The 16,839-nt window shown below is 53.0% G+C and overlaps 1 protein-coding gene across 6 annotated transcripts in view; it reads right to left on the reverse strand.

Annotated features, from left to right (window-relative positions):
* CNTN3 (contactin 3) overlaps positions 1-16,839 on the reverse strand; it is a 185,998-nt gene that overhangs the window by 37,192 nt on the left and 131,967 nt on the right. For all 6 annotated transcript variants that reach the window (XM_088798086.1, XM_088798084.1, XM_088798087.1 and 3 more), the window contains 2 exons: positions 16,475-16,625; positions 1,518-1,645 (listed from right to left, as the gene is read on the reverse strand). In XM_088798086.1, the coding sequence (XP_088654212.1) occupies positions 1,518-1,645; positions 16,475-16,625 (279 nt within the window). The remainder of the gene's footprint in view (positions 1-1,517; positions 1,646-16,474; positions 16,626-16,839) is intronic.

A 16,839-nucleotide genomic window follows, 5' to 3' on the forward strand; every position in this document is an offset into this window, starting at 1 on the left:
AGTGTGCACGGCCTCCTCCACGTGTCTCCCCAAATCCCGAGTCGTGTACCCAGCGACCCACGCGGCACCCTGGGCATGACTGCTCACCATTATCCCCTTCTGCGAACATAGTAGGATCACATTCTTAACACGTTGGAATGCAGGCCAAGTGCTGATACGCTGGCCAACGGAATGGGAGTGTGTGTGGCAGCAGCAGGCAGAGGCCTGGAAGAGCAGCGGGCATGTGACCTGGCTCCTTTGTGTCCCGCAGTGGTGGGTGGCACGGCTGGCCTTCCCTCCCCAACGCAGACGCCATGGCTGACCCCAGGGACTTGCAGCACGAGGGCAAAGGCCGTCCTATTTTAATCCCGACGTCCTGAGCTGCTGCCTGGCCCCAGAGCACTGGCCTGCTGGACACACGGGCCTCACGAGGATGTCACACTCCATGCACCCAGACGGGCCTCCTGGCCTGCCCTCTTCCCACGCCTGTGCCACCGCAGCCTTTCCCATCTCCGTGGGCTGACTGTCACTCTCCCTGATCACCAGACTGCCTGCGGTCACCTGGTCTCCTTTCTGTCTCCGGGACTCACTCCCAACATGTCAGCTCCTGACGCTGCACACGGAACCCGGCCCCTCCCACCAGCTGCTCCTGGGCCACGCTCTGTGGGTCGCCATCACCTCCTGCCGGACGCCCCAATGGTCTCCTGAGACCTCTCGTGCCTCCGCCCTCCATGCACTGCCTGCACTCACGGAGCAGCTGGGGTCAGCAGTCCCTGCCCCACTCCTGCGCAGCGGCCTGCACTCTCCCCTCCCACTCACAGCTGACATCCCACGGACATCCCTTGGGGACCCCCAGTGCTGGTCCCCAGGATCCATGCGTGGTGCTGTCGTATCCATGAAATTGCGGTCAGATCTCCTCCCCGTGGGGCTGATGCTGTGCCCGTTTCTGCTGCAGCCCACACCCCACACTCTGCATTTTTTACTTGTTTGCAACCTTCTTGCTTTTTGCTCCTACTGCTGATTTCCTTGGACATCTGGCAGGAGGTTAGCTCACGAGAGCAGCGGGTCACTTGGTTACTGACATAACCCAAGCATCCGCTCAAATTGCGTCCTCAGACTTTTTTCTTGAATGAATCAATGAACAAAATATATCTATAACTCTAAGTGGTTCTTACTGATATAAAAGGTGATTCCAGGGACGTCAGCATCTCCAGAAAGTATCAAAGATGTTGGAAAAGTCAGTGGACGCGAAAGACCCGACATCACCGAATGCACGAGACAAAGGCCAGGCTGCAGCGCGAGCTGCCTGCAACCCCCTGCCCGCCATGCGGCGTGGGGACCGCGCGGAGCACACGGCCATGTGCCAAGAACACTCAGCGCCGACCTCTCGACTTTCTCCTGTTAACAACAACACAAGTGCATACACAACACCTTCACAGAGCCCGCCCTGCAGACTGTGGAGACATTTTTCCTTTGACGGTGAGTCCACACCACACAGCTCGTCCCCACAGGAGGTGACCTGTGAGACGCGTGCCCACCTGTCACAACCACGCGTGTGGTGCCGTTGGCTTTCCCCAATGGGTTCTCGGCCACACAGGTGTAGGTCCCCGCGTCTGCTTTCGTCACGTTGGCTATTTTGAGTCCTCCATCCTTTAAAAAGGAAATTCTGAGGGAAACACAAATTACACAATCAATTTACTATCGTCATTTTTTTCCCAAGTGAATAGAAATTTTTAACGATAAAGTGTGGACTTAAGCTTGTACTTTTAGGGTAAGATAAAGCATCCCTTAGCATTCTTGGAAATAAACATAAAAGAAGATTTACACACAGGTATTTTACAAAACTGAGTGAGAACAGTGGCTCTTCCTGATATTTTTATGTAGCAAGACTTAACATTACACCTAATTTGCGTGACTTCTAGCCGTGTCCCCAGGGGACAGTACCCGGCCCCTAGCACTGATCACCACCTTTAACCATTATGATGAAAAACAAGGTGCAAATTGGCTGGAGATTGTAACATGCAAAGAAAGAAAGAGGGGACATACCCACAGGCCTTGGAGACACTTCAGTGACACTGAAACGGTGAGACGAGCTCTGCTGCTCCGGTTGGAGGCAGAAGTGGGAGCCCCAGGAAGTGGGCGCCCCCCCCTGCTATGCCTGGGAAGCGTGACAACCCTGTGAAGCTGTGTCTCGTGGACGGAATGGATGTGAACCTAGTGTGCAGCCCCTGGTGTGGGGAGCGCAGGGCAGGCCGGCAAGGTCAGACCCCTGCCCTGCTGCGAGCCACGTGACAGCCAAGCTTCACTGCAAGCGTGGAACCACTAGGGGCGCCGGGAAAACTAGAATTCCCACCCTGCGTCAGGCTTAAAACCTGGAACCTACCACCCGCCCCACGAGGACGCAGAGATGAGGGCCAAACGCAGGCTGACCACTTAGGGGTCACATGGGCTCTCAGAATGCCGAGCCTGTACGTTGAGAACTGTGAGCTGCCTGGGGTTTTCTTCCTAAGCGGGTTCTTCCAGCAAGTTCCTCGAGTCCCACAGGCCAACCCACACAACGTCAAAATAAACGCTTTTCAGTAAGTGGATGGAATAATTGCTTCTCCACAGAAAAACCTTCCACAACCCCGCCGCCCTCCCGGGGTCTGAAGGGAGCATTTCATGCCACTTCACTACAAATGGAACTGCTCGCTACTCTTTCCGGGAACACGCTTTCTGCTGACGGGCGGTGCTGACAACATGGGAGCCAGACACAAAGGGTTAAGCGGGGATTCATGTGACCGACGTTCAGAATGCTGTGCTCTGAAAAACGTGCAGTTTAAATCGCGGTGGCACTTTAACTCCCCGATCAGGTTTAGATACACATTTATATCTACCCTTTCATTGGCCTTTCCTTTTGCAGTAAAAGAGATTAATTATCTCACTTAACTCCAAGCCGTCTACGGTGACTTTGGGTAAGAGCTGCTGTAATGGTCCCGGCTGTAATTCAGGGATGGCACTGCATTTACGACTCTGAGGAAACCCTGTTAGTTCAGAAAGTAGACGGTTGTCTTGGTAACACTGACCTGAACTTTATGATGACATTCGAGCACCTAGAATAACTCAGTATGTTTTAAAACGGGAAAGTGTGCAGTAGTACGCACGTGAGGCAGAATTTCTGAAAATACTGTTTTCTCTGCCTGTGTTCTGAACATTACGGTAATTTATTCAACGTGAATATAACAAACACGCTGCCAGTCTCCCCCTCCTTGGGAAGCACGCCCCGTGGTGACAGGCGTCCATGAGACCGCGAGGAACGGGGTCCTGAGGATACGCTCTAAGACACACATCTTACAATTTGCTGCAAGACGCATAAATGTCAGTTCAGAAGAACAAATGTACAGTGATATGAATGCACGAGAAAAGACATGCCAGAGAGAAAGAGCTGTAGTGTATGCACTTGTCCATAAACCCCTCACCCCAGACGCTGGTGAAATTCTGACAGTACTTCAGAAGCCATATCACTTTGGGCTTTCATCTTCTAAATTCAACAGTGTGAATTGAGTGATTTATTGGTTAGAAAAGCTCCAAGGCAAAGTGAGGCAGTTTGGAGAAGATCGGCAGTTAATTATCCTGCCTGTGTGAGCAACAAACAGGTACGGGGCCAGCGGCGCGGCTGTTTGGTCGGACACACACTGTCCGTGGGCCAGGTGCCCGAGGTCCCAGAGAAACCAGGTGAGGCCCCGCGAGAAATACAGTGATTCACATTTCTTCACAGTCATAAGAGAATCCACAATAAAGGAAATTTTTCCTTACTTTCACAAAAACTTTGCAAATGCATACTTATCACAACAAACATATTTGGAGCGAAATTATGACAGTGACTCAACGGGGTTTCTCACTAAAACGGGAAACTGACGCCTAGAAGGACCCTAAGAGGAAACTCCAGTTTGAGTGATTGTATCAAACTATTCATCTCTTTGTTACGATATTATTGACTACATTCCTTATGTGATACCCTGCCACCCACGGTGTCAGATGGGTGATGGATCTATTGGGGTGATAGATGGGAGGGGTTTGGGGGGGATGAAAAAGGGAAAGCGATTGAGAAGTACAAAGTAATAGTTACAGAATAGTCCTGGGGTGTGAAGTGAAGCACAGGGAACATAGTCAACAATAAGGTACTAACTACGTGCAGTGCCAGGTGGGACTAGACTAGTCAGGGGGATCACTCCTTAAATTATATAAATGAAAGTCGAATCACTACGCAGCCTGTACACCTGAAATTAATGTAAGATAACACTGAATGTCAAAATAAATAAGCAAAGTGTAAAAATTCAATCAATAAAAAATTCAACTAAAACAAACACACAAAAAGACTATTTATCTGAGGAATTCCTGAGACCCAGACAATAATCCATTTGGACATTTCGATCCTTACTCAGCAGAGTATCCGCAAAAGCGGTAACTGCTCCGAGGAGTGAGGGAGGAAAACAAACGCAGCAAACACGTCTCAGGACTCAGGCAGCCAAGGGAACGTGGAAGGGGCACTGATGGGGTTCAAAGGGGCCCCGCCCTTCAGGCCGTGGTTCCTGCCAGACACGGATTCATAAGCCAACCCGTGAAAACCAGCACGTCCGCTGTGTCCCTCATATTACAGGTGACATGGCTTCAGCACGCTCAGTGAGCAACGGTGGCTTCCCGACACTTCGTCCCGCACGGGCAACTCTGAAAATAGACAGACCACCTTTCCTTCAGCTAATCGTTCGTGGGTATTATTTCTCACATGTGTGTTGTTAATGAGCTTGGGAAAGAAATTATTTCTAGGTTACGTTCAGTGTCAAGAGTGTGGGTGCAGAGAAGACGGCACTGTGAAATGAGTCCAGTGGTCAGGTGGTCACTGGACCCAGGATTACAGTTTATGTCATCGTTTTGAGGTGGCTCATCAGGGCCTGGTCTGCATGGGTGGGGCTCACACCTCTGCGTGTGGGGGGACAAGAAAATGCAGGTTAGCAGGGCTGAGGCTTCTCTCAGGACACAGTCTGAGACCCACTCCAGGGGGCGATGCGTGACCCAAGCTCCCACTTCCTGAGCTGTGAGGCCATGACCGCGGTTTTTGTGCAAGATAATTTCTAAGGAGCCAGTCACCAGGTGCGCAGGCGTCAGGAGAGAAAATCTCAAGGACACACATCTCGAAAGGCTGACACGGAAGCATCTGAGACAGACACACCCTCTGCTGTTGGCGGCATGGAGTTGCCAGCTGTTAACACACGATTCGTCCTGAATTGTGTCCGATCTGCGGCTGCTGTGTGTGTATGTATGATGTTTGCATGTGTGTGCACGTGTGCGTGCGTGTGTGTGAATGTGCATGTGTGTGTGTCTGTGTGTACACGTGTGCGTGTGTGTACACGTATGTATCTGCATGAGTGTGTGAATGTGCATGTGTGTGTGCACGCGTGCGTGGGTGTATCGGTGCATGTGTGTGCATGTGTGCATGTGTGTATCTGTGCATGTGTGTGTGAATGTGCATGTGTGTACACGTGTGCATGCATGTATCTGTGCATGTGTGCGAATGTGCATGTGTGTACACATGTGCATGTGTGTATCTGTACATGTGTGTGCACATGTGCATCTGTGCATGTGTGTGCATGTGTGTATGTGTGTTTGTGTGTACACATGTGTGTGCGTGTACACATGTGCGTCTGTGTGAATGTGCATGTGTGTACACATGTGCATGTGTGTATCTGTGCATGTGTGTGTACTTGTTCTGCAGAGCGTGTCCTCAGACTTCTGTAAACACCAAAGCAGTTTGTGTCCCAGGAAGGTCAGCGATGCAGCATCACCCCGACCTCTAGGTCTGTTCCTTTTCAGCGAAGGGCAGCAGCCCCCCCCCAATTTATTTATTCCCCCCGCAAGCCATCCATCCATCCACCCCAACTTCTGGTAAGAGCTTCAGGGAGGGGAAGAATGTCCTAAAATGTAGCACTTTTCATATTTTTAATAGGAAGTCTCAAGTAGACATCGATAAAAAATCAATTTCATACATTTCTAAAAAATAGTTGCAACAAATTAAATAAGAAAATTATAGGAGCAGTGAAGACATGAGAAGCTATCCAAAAAAGAATGAAATCACTTCATTAAACGTTTGCTGAGCACTTACAACGCACTGCGGGTTTGGAGAATACAAACATGGCTGAGAAGCAGTGGCACCCCCGCTCCCCACCAGAGACGTGAATAGAAGGGCCGAGGTGGGTGTGTGCTGGCCGTTCGTGCACAGTTACCAGGCAGTGACACTCGTGTGACGTTTCACACCCGAGCTGCCACTTCACCCGCCCGACTGCCTCCTCTCACCTCCTCGCTGGCCCCACGCCGGCCCCGGGACACTCGCCTGCCAGCTCTCAGATGTAGTGACCTCGTCCACTGCTGCCGCCTTTGTCTCTCCAGCCCCCTCTCCACACGAGGGCCCGAGTCACCTTTTAAGCAGACCACGTCACACTGCTCCACCGACCATGTCACACTATGGCACTGCAACCTCCAACGGCTTCTTACCCCACTTAAAGCAAACCCGACACTCTATCACTGTCCCCCAGGGCCCGTTTCTGGAGTCCGCTCACCTCACATTCTGTCCCCCCCCCCCCACTCTGCGCACGACCTTTCAGGCACACTGGCTTCCTCTCGATTCTCAGGCCAGGCCATCTCACCCCCAGTCTGGGCCTCTGTTCTCGCCAGGGCCTCTTCCTAGAAGGAGATTCTTCCAGTTCCTGGCCTGACCCTCTGCTTCTTACTTTTACTTCTCTGCCCAAAAGTTACGTCCGTAACAAGGCCTGTCTTAAAGGATGCTATGTAATTATCTTGTTTTCCCTCCTGGCTAAGAAAGTTATCATTTGACCTTATCCGTGCTCTGTCTGTCCCTTCCACAGGGTGGGTGTGACAGCCCACATTTCCAAAAGGTGGCCACACATTTCCCATTTCACAAGCTCTCCTAGAATTGTGCCACTCTCCACTAAGAGTGAGTCAAACTCCCGTCCCTTTGAATCTGGGGACCTTGGTGATTCACTGGTAACCAGCAGACACAGGACAGTGAGGTTTGGTGTCTTCTAAGCCGAGGCCATCAGCTTCCATGTTGCAACTGGAACAGTCACTCCTGACACCTCATGCAAGCATTTCAACTCCTCCTGAGCCGCCATGTTCCGAGGGAATCCCAGGCAGCCCGTGCCACGTGAAAGGCCTCGGGACTGCCAACAAGCAAGCGGGGCAGAGCCAGCTCCCAGCTCTGGAGCTCCAGCCACACCTGCCTGCGGCCTGTGACACCATGAGCAGATATTGGCCAGGCCTTTCCCCACCTTCTGACCCGTGGAAACCGTGAGATAAAATCAAATCACTGTTTCACACCTTCAGGTTTCAGGGAGGTTTGCTATGGAGCGAAGGTGGTGGGACAGCAGGTGGGGAATTAATGTTTGATGGATGAATGGATGCCGCAGTGAGCAGACACACATGGGACAGAAGCTGGGGCTACAATGCGAGACAAGAGAAAGCTCGGAGACAACCTGGTGGGCTGGCGTTGTGCACAGCGTGACATGCTGTTACAGGAAACAAGCGGACATCACAACAGGGAAGGCAGAAGAAAGGCCAGTGGATCTTGCCTGCTGGGCCTGGGAAGGCTCGCTCAACCAGAAACAATAACCAGCAACCGGAGTGATCTGGGTCGAGCAAACGCAGGGCAGCCCGAGGAAGCTGAGCACACGTGCGAGGGCAGCGAGGGCCCCACTTCTTCCTCCTCGGGGTTCCAGAGTCAGGCCGCGCCCTCTCCTGCCGTATCTGACAGGGTTAAAATGGTCAGTGTTCTTACTTCCAGAGAAAGCTTCTGTTTTTTTCTTATCTTGGGAACATATTGGCAGAAAAAATGCAAAGGCAGCTTGTAAGGTCAGCACAGGTTTCTACACCGCCACTCATTTTTGTTCTTGGAGTTTTCAGGGGAGGAGGGGCTGGGCTGGGGGCAGGTGCACATGGGATTTGGGGGCTGGGTGAGAGCTGCTGTATCAGCACACGGTGCCGTGTACACGGGCGGGCACACTCGGCGGATACGCGTTTACGCTGAGGAAGGACGCAAATTGGCACACCCAGTGTGAACAAGAGGCTGATCTGAAGTAGATTCGTTCACCAGCTTTCCCCCACCAAAATCACAACATTGCCCAAATGGTTTTTAAAGTCTCCTTAACTTTTGTAATCCATAAAAATCAAATTTGAAATATGGGCAATGTTGTGATTTAGAACTGCCTGGTCGTGTGCAAAATTTAGCGGAAAGGATTTCAGAAACCATTTGAAAGCAGCAGTGTCTTTAATGACATTCGGATGGAATTTATGTATTTAAGAAGGTTTAAATAATGTAAAACTTGGTTGTTGTAAAGAAAGGCCTTTTCTCACTTCTCACCTCTTTTGTTTATAAGCCAGTCTTGTTCCTCTGAAGTTTCTGAGCAACACAATGAGAAAAGTCCGCATTAAAACCGATGTCACAGCAGCAGGTGCCAGCTTCTGAGACGCACGCAGAAGCCACTGGCTTATTCCATTTTCATCTTTGCAGCTCCGGCCCCCGATCAAGACAGGGGCACCGGGTGGGAGAGAAGAGGTGGGGACAGAGTGGGGTAATTCACCCAAAGGAGACGCGTCCTGTCCTTCCCTGACTGTCAGGAGACCAGCTGTCTTGCCTACTTTCTGCTGAGAATGTGAGCCAAGCACACGCCGCTGCACAGAACGACCGACCCCCGTTTCATGAATGAGCAAAGCAAGACTCGGGCTGAATGACTCGGCTAATGTCACAGCGAGGTGGCAGGTGGCAGAGCCGGGATATGACCGTGTCTTTCTGACTCTGATGCTTTGCTCCTTCCATGGGCTAAAATTAAATCAAGAAGCAAATAAGACTTACCTTTCCTTCATCTGACCCAGTGAATAATGTGCATAGTAATTAGCACAGTGCAAGCCAATGAGGCGTAACTAACTCATGTAAATAATGACGGAAAATTCAGTGGCTGGTGGTTGGGAGGCGAGGTGTGGGGATGGTGCTGAGGGTGGGGGGGGGCAGGGAGGAGATGCTGAGGGCGCGTCCCAAACACAGCGTCTCGGATCGGGGACTGGGCGGAGTCTCCTCTTCTCTCTTCTCGGCACATGAGCTGGATCTTGTCAAGGTGGCGTCAGGGGCGTGCAGCCTTTCCTAGCAGTGCCCCCTTCCTCTTCCCGGCTGGAGGCCTGAGGACTGCAGGCAGCGCTGGGGTTTCCGAGCGGGAAGGAGGCGCCCCCCACGCCGAGACCGAGGCTGCTACCTCAGTCTTCCCTTAAGCACAAGCTCCGTCCAGTGCCCAGCACCGGGGGAGGGCAGAGAGTGTCCACGCAGGAAAGCGCTCAGGCCCTGAGCGCACGTGAGCCTCCAATGAACACCCAGTGTCACTTCCTGTCTGTGCCGCCCTTTTGTTCAGATGGCGTTGCCCCTCTTCTGCTCTGCTCGACTTCACAGGCGCTTCCGATCAGCTCCAATGTCACTTCCTCTGAGGGGCCTTTCCTCATGGAGCGGCTCTCTCACTGCCCAGGGCGGCCACAGGCCCTCTCCTCTGTGCCTCAGCCAGCGTTCGCGGCCTTCCCTTGTAGACGACACCTCCTTCCCTTGTAGACACCTCCCTCCCTTACAGATGACGCCTCCTTCCCTTATAGATGACACCTCCCTCCCTTGTAGACGACACCTCCTTCCCTTGTAGATGACACCCCCTCCCCTGTAGATGACACCCCCTCCCTTGTGGACGGGGTGGCACTGTCCAGTCCCCTCAGGCCTGCCCCAGGTTACATGGGTTGTCTTGAAGGTAATGACTAACAGTGTCCCCTTTCTCTTTGAAGACGTCCCAGTTTATGGAACACCATGGTCGCCTACGGCACAGCCAGCCCTCCCGTGTCACTGACGCCACGCTCTCCACATTCTACCAGACTGCTTCCCACCCATCGGCATGTCCCCAGGGCGAGGCACACTCCCCAGTGCTGAGTGGAGGTGTGACACACAGGTGGACAGAGGGTACCTCCCTGAAGACAGGAAGCAGGACGTCCGTCTCTGCTCAGCTCATAGCCAGGTCCTGGCAGGGGTGGCCTCATGCACACTCAGTGGAATCCTCCCTTTTCTGGAAAGTTCAGCCTTCGGGGAGCATTGGGAGCTGAGGGCATGGCAGTGAAAATGAGCTGCGATGCCAGCTGTGCCCTCAGGGGGCACGGACCCCACGGACCACTGTGAGTGGCGACTGGCAGGCCGAGCATGAGGGCCTGAGCGTCTGGCTCTCTGCGTAAAGGGGGTGAGGGGGGCAGGCTGACAAGGGAGCAGCCTTTGAATAAACAAAGAAAAGCGGCTCCTCGGTGATGGAGAGATTGGGGCCAAGACATGAAGGGACTGGGGAGGGAGGGACGTGAAACCCTCGCACACATGCTCTCTCCCCGCGTCCCCCCACTCCCTCCGGGAGGGACAGAGCTCCGGGCTGCGTCTAACAAGCACGAGGTGCCCGCTGGCACCAGCACGGCCGAGAGTCCAGTGGCCTCACTCCCACCGGACGGCCCAGCCCACTGGCTCAACCGGGTCCTGCTGTGAAGTGCTGTCATGAAGCCCTGGGTTTCAGAAGGGACGCGGCGACCTGTTGGAGCAGGTCCCCAGCTCTTAAGCTCCATCTGAGGCTGTTCCTGGTGCCAGGGTGACATGGATGTAAAACTGCACACAACGCTCGGCTTAAAGCGTTAAGGCATTTACGTCCAGGTCTCCCTTCTCGGTGTGGGGCTCCGTGCGCTGTAAGGACGGAGCGCAGTCCTGCAACCACAGTCACGGCCAGATTTGCGACCATTCCCACACCCCAACCCCGTGACCCGAAATAGTCACCCTCTCCCTTCGCTCCCGGCTCTGACGAGCACTGACTGGCGTCTTCTGTCCCTGATGCTTTTTCAGGACTGTCACACAAAGGAAACCTTACAGCATACAATGTTCACTACATGCAAAAATATGTTAAAAATGGGTTAATACATTTTTAAAACATTGTATTATGGCTATTAATATTTGAGGACAATTTTTAATATTTCTTTCTTTAAAAAGCATTTAAATTTCTATAGTGTTAAATGCTGCATAGATCATAAAACAATTTTAACGTATTTAATTAGAAGCAATGGGCCATTCTTTGACTCTCTTCTGAATTGAGGCAATTGCAATAAAGTATTTACTACGTGAAGCAACAGCATTCAAGTGAAAGATGCATTTTAAAAAATAATTGGCTAATGCATTTTAAATACTAGTAAGTCATGCAGAAAAGCTAAACACTCTCTAAACGATGCCAACAGGCTGCTTTTCCTTACATACCATGCCTGTTTGCATTCTCTGGGGTCTTTTGCAATCATACTTTGCTTAGAGGAGAAAAAGCTCCTATTTTAATTGAAGTCTTGAAACCTGTGGCTTCAACCAAATCAGTGCAGTGGCTCGGAGACTCCGGCCCCCAGGGAGGCACCACTGCACCCCAGGTGCTCAGGAGGTGGTGCTGGTTCATTCAGGAAACTTGCTTCCTGGCGGGGGGAGGACATTGGGACGGTTTTTTTTTTTGTCAACACTGGGTGATACACGTACAGGCCAGAAAAAGAAAGACCAAACCAACAAAAACGTTGCTCAATATCTGTGCTGCTCTTTCCCACGTTAGTGAGTTTGTGCAGAAGGTGGATCAAAGCCACCTCCGACTGCCGGTGACTGAATAAACCAATCACTAAACCACTGTGCACTGGAACTGCTGGCCATTTACATGCAGCTGTGAGCACAGGCATCTCCATCAGTGTTGCAGGTTCCAACAGCTTGTGAGGGGGTGCGACCTCTGCCACTCACAACATGTGCCCTGCTAGACGCCTTTTCCTGCTGCCGTCGGTCAGGCCCCCACCCACAGGCTCAGGCACCCGCTCTTGCTGCCTGTAGCTCAGGCCTTTGTCCCAGGTTCCAGATCCACTGTCAATGTCTAGGGGGACATAACAGATCCAGCTGGTTTATCAACAAGCATTGCAAACTCAGCCAATGCCAAAATGAACGTAACCAATTTGCCGCCACTCTGCTCCTTCTGGAACATTCCCTAAGTCGTGGAACAGGTCTGCCCGCTGCCGCTGTGATGCCTAAGCTGGAAACGGAGGGTTCATCTTGACTCACGTCTTTTCTTCAAATCTATACCCAATCAACTCCTTGGTCCTGCTGAGCCAACCTCCCCCCTCCATCCTCCCGGCCATTCCTTCAGTTCAGGCTGCAACCCTCTCCTGCCCGGGCAGGTGAAGCACCGCTAGATGCTTCTTGCCTCAGGTGTTCACCCACTGCAATCCCTGCTCTGCTCTGCCACCACTGTCCCTTTTAAAACATAAACTCCACCTAACCCTGCTACTCTGAATCCTGCGGCTTCCCCAAGCCTGTGGAATGAAGCCCGGCTCCATCAGCGGACTCACGACGTCATTCACAGGAAGACTCTGCGAACCTTTACAGACGGACAGCAGGCTCCTCGCCGCCTCCAGCCCCGTTCGGCGCTGCACACCTGAGATGCAGGGGACATCAGCCACGCGGACACCTCGGCTGTCCTCGTCTCTGGGCCCTTCTCCAGCGAGCCCCACCTGTCCCCGTCTGGCGTAGACGTTACCCTCTCCAGAAAGCCTGCTCTGCTCCCTCACATGGATCGGGACGTCCTCAGGTAACCATGCATGTACTCAACTTAATCGGCTGCAACAGCCCCGTGTCACCTTCCGCAGCCCCTGAAGAGCTGGGAACAGTGTGACGCCATCTCCGATGCAGGTTAAGTCCCCAGTGCCTGTACTCACAGTACATTCAGGTGCCTGTGGGCGTGCTTACCCGTAGGAGCTGACGGGTCCGTCTGCACTGCGAGCCCTGGTACCCAGTCAGAGCAGCCTCCCTGAGGCCTCTGGGAAGGAGTCCCCGTCACCCCAGCCTGAGATGCTCTCTACCTGACAGCAGAACACTGAGGCCTGAGTTCTGCAACTCAGGTGTCTCACGGGCGTGGTCCCCGTGACCGTACCTGACACATAAGCACAGAGCTGCCACTGCTGCGATGAGAGCTCACAGACCACACCTGTCACCTGTCACCGTGCTGTGCCATTTACACAGTGGACACTCAGCAGCTGTGATACTATTAAAGAGACGTCTAATTCTTGGATTTCTTTTTCTGGTTTAGGCTTTGAATGATACGATACATAGATAGATGACAGATACCAAGAGATGACAGATAGATGTATCTACATATACGTTATAGCACATTTACATATGGGCTCAATCAAAAGTATGTTTTCTAGCAACAGCCCCTCGGTTAAGGTATAGAGGCTTTCGTATTTATCATGTTTCCTATTCACTGAAAAACCCAAGTTCTTCTACCAAAACAACAACAACAAAACCCTAAAAAAAGGATGAATTTTAAATCTTGCCATAAATACCTCATCAAAACTGTTTGCCTTCTTGTGTATTTCCAAGTTCACCGATGGATTCACCTGTCCCCACAGTGAGACCTGATTCTGCACGTCTGAGCTGGAAGACCCGTGACTGAGCGGCCACATAAACCTGTCACTCACAGGGGTCCCCAGTTTGCTTAGAGCCTGTAGACCAAATCAAGGGGGGGGGGGACGTGGGGCCTCCGTGACCTGGTGGCCGGGAGGCCCCCTGACTTCACCTGAACTTGGACAGCAGCCTGGTGAGCTACCTGCTCAGTGCCCACCCGCAGCAGCTGTCCACTGAGCACCAGGGGCTGGCCCAGCAGTGCTTTGGCCGTTCAGAGAAGAGGAAACGTGCACCACCAGCTCCGGTGTCCGGGCTCAACGCTGGAGCCCCTGCCTCCCCCCCCCCCAGGTCATGGGTTAAATCCTACCCTCTGCTGGTCAGTGGAGCCGGGCCTCTGGGAGGTGCCTAGGTCACTGGGTGGGGCCTGACGCAGGAGACGTGGGACATGCGTCTTGCTCTTTTTCTGCCCTGTGATGACAGGACCAGCAGCAGCTGGAGAAGCTCCCCTGGGCAGGAACGCGGCACAGTGGGCCAGCTCCCTAAATGTGTGTCCTCTTTTCAGCTCTGCTTTTGTACCTGAAGTTCCCTCATTCATAGGGGACAGGTTAGGAACATTTAGCATGAAGTGGAGGGTCAGCCGGCTGGAAAGGGACGGATAAATAACTTTTACGGACATGAGACACCACTGAAGAAACAACTGCTTTCCCCTTTCTCCTTAAAACATAACCCCCACTTCGTGCTGGGCACATCTCCACCCAGGAACAAATGAATCCTTATTTGCTGGCCTCCCTAACTTTTGTCAGGGAGCTGGGATGTAAGGAAAATTACTGTGTAGGACACTTGAGAGATTTCTTAAAAGGGACAAAGTGTGCCCTGATTTCTGCCTTGCTCCTTCCTGTCACTGGGAGATGACTCTGAGGTGACGTGGAAAAGTATCACGGGAGGTGGAGGCCCTCGCAGCCGTGTGGGTTGGAGACATGAGGACAGCAGAAAGGTAAAGGGGGCCCGAGTCATAACCACACCAGGTGGTAAGTGGCCAGGTGAGAAATCGCAGGTGAGGTGCTGGAACCAGACTCCATTCCCCGCCTTCTCCCATCCCCCTAGAAGTGGGAGTAAATGTCTCCTCCTGTGCCATTAGCTGAATCTATTTAATTCCCTTTAATTAAGACTAAAAAACGCTGCCTACCGTGGGCCCTACTGAGGACAACTGGGTGTATTATTGGGCAAACCACCAAAGTCCTTGGGACACTTTTCACCACTATTTTAATTTGTGCATAAACTGCAATTACTTCAAACTGTCTGGACCACAGAACCATCAGCAGCTACACAGGAAGACTCCACGCCCAGCACAGCCACAGCTGATGGGTTTGTGCCACGGGTCTGTGCTGGTTTAAACTGCCAGACAAAACTACACTCCGCTCCGAACGCACTTCCTCTCCAGAAACCTGTCTTGCGTGGCTGACCCCTGAGCCACCCGAAACGCCCTGCCTGCTGGCCCTCCCACAGCCCTGGAAGCCGCAGGCCCAGGCGGGGTCCCTCTCCTTCCCGAAATCTCTCCTGCTGCTTCTTCAATCATTGGGCATCTCCTTCCGTCACTTCTGCTCTCTTCTCCCCGTGTGGATGCTCAGGCAATAGCCTGAGGCCACCCAGGCACCCACGGTAACCACCCTATTTTACAGGCAACAAGTTGGCTGCCTTAATCCCAGCTTCAACCATCTTTTTTCACGGAACGGAATCATAGGTTTCCAGTGTAGGGACTGGACAACTTCGGGGCCACTGCTCTGCACGTCCCAAGCCTGAGTATCATTCCTGGCACGTAGTAGCAGCTCAACAAATAATAGTAACGGCTCAACAAATAATAGTACGGGCACCATTTACGTCACTGTCCGCAGGGTCTGACCAGGGGCTGCATGGACACACCAACCCTCAGCATGTGAGGTGGGGAGTAATGTCCTCTCACTGACAAATGACGACGTGACACAGGCCATCACTCAGTGAGCTGGTGACAGGCAGCATGAAGACGCGAGCCCAGGAAGCACAGCCCCTCCTGCCCCTCATTTTAAACGTCCTGTAATAACCAGGAAACCCAGAGCGCCGAGGCATAAACTAATGCCAGTGATTCTGCTGCCTCAGTACGGGCCCCAGAAACCGTGGTGGTTACTTGTCACACGCTGTCGTGACGGCACCTTCTGTTTGTCCTGGATGGTGGGCTGAGGGGGCCGGGCCGGGGCTCACTCCTTTATCATCCCAGTTGGAGCCTTATCAGGGCCAGGGAGGAAAATCCTGTCCAAAGTGAAGCACTCTGGGTGGGAAGAGCTGAACAGCAGCTCTGTGTCTGGATTTCAAAGCTGACCATCACCATCCTGGGAGGGTGTGGAGCAGAAAGCCCACCCCCCACTTCTCAAACTCCTGGCATCCCAGGCGTGCGGCTGCATTGTCCTTCATGGTAAAAACCTCCTCCAGTAAAAGTCAATGTTAAAGCTAAACAGAGGAAACCTTACTAAAAATGAAGTCTGGATGCCCTGAGGGGCAGCCCTCGGCCCCGCCAGCTGGACCCCAGGCAGGACCCCAGGCAGGACCCCAGGCAGGACCCCAGGCTGGATCCCAGGCAGGACCCCAGGCAGGACCCCAGGCAGGACCCCAGGCAGGACCCCAGGCAGGACCCCAGGCAGGACACCAGGCAGGACAGAGTTCCCTCTGTCAGCAAAACGCCCCACCTTCGTCAGTCGCCACCTGCACGTCTTTAGCAGGTGGCTCCAGGTGACAGCCCAGCCAAGAAGCCACTGCCACCCTGAGGTTCCCGGAGGCCCTCCCACCTCCCTGGCCCCCTCTGTCCCTCGGGCTCCCTCGTCCAGAATGGCAACCCCCCTATTGCCCCCAGTAAAACGACGTTGCTAGTAAAATAATGGCTCTTTGTTTTTGCTTTCTCAAGGTCAACAGGTGTCATGTGGAAAGTGAGTGGCCGCGTCTCTGGACCAACAATACCTTCCGTCGCCCAGCAGCACGGCGTGGCCTTTCCTCCAGGACGAGCGAGCCCGGGGGGACGCGTGGGGCTTGCACTGCAGGCCCAGCTCGCTGCCAGCCTGCACTCGCACCAGCTTCTTCATGGGGGCCCTCGAGAAATCAGGGGCGGAAGCTGGAACAGAAGGAAGAAGACAGAGAATGAGATGTGTACGTTGGCTTTCATTTTTCTGAGTCGCCGTCAATTCCAAAGGCTGACGTTGAAATGACTGTACACACCGTTTCTCGCCACACGAGATGTCAACACTTGACTTACTTGTTTGACTGGGTGCCACGTACAGGATTTCACTGCTCAGAAACTCACCCCCACTACTGAGTATTCCGGCAAG

This window comes from Rhinolophus sinicus, chromosome 5, assembly GCF_057876585.1.
Source record: "Rhinolophus sinicus isolate RSI-liver-muscle chromosome 5, RSI-T2T, whole genome shotgun sequence".
Lineage (NCBI taxonomy): Eukaryota > Metazoa > Chordata > Mammalia > Chiroptera > Rhinolophidae > Rhinolophus > Rhinolophus sinicus.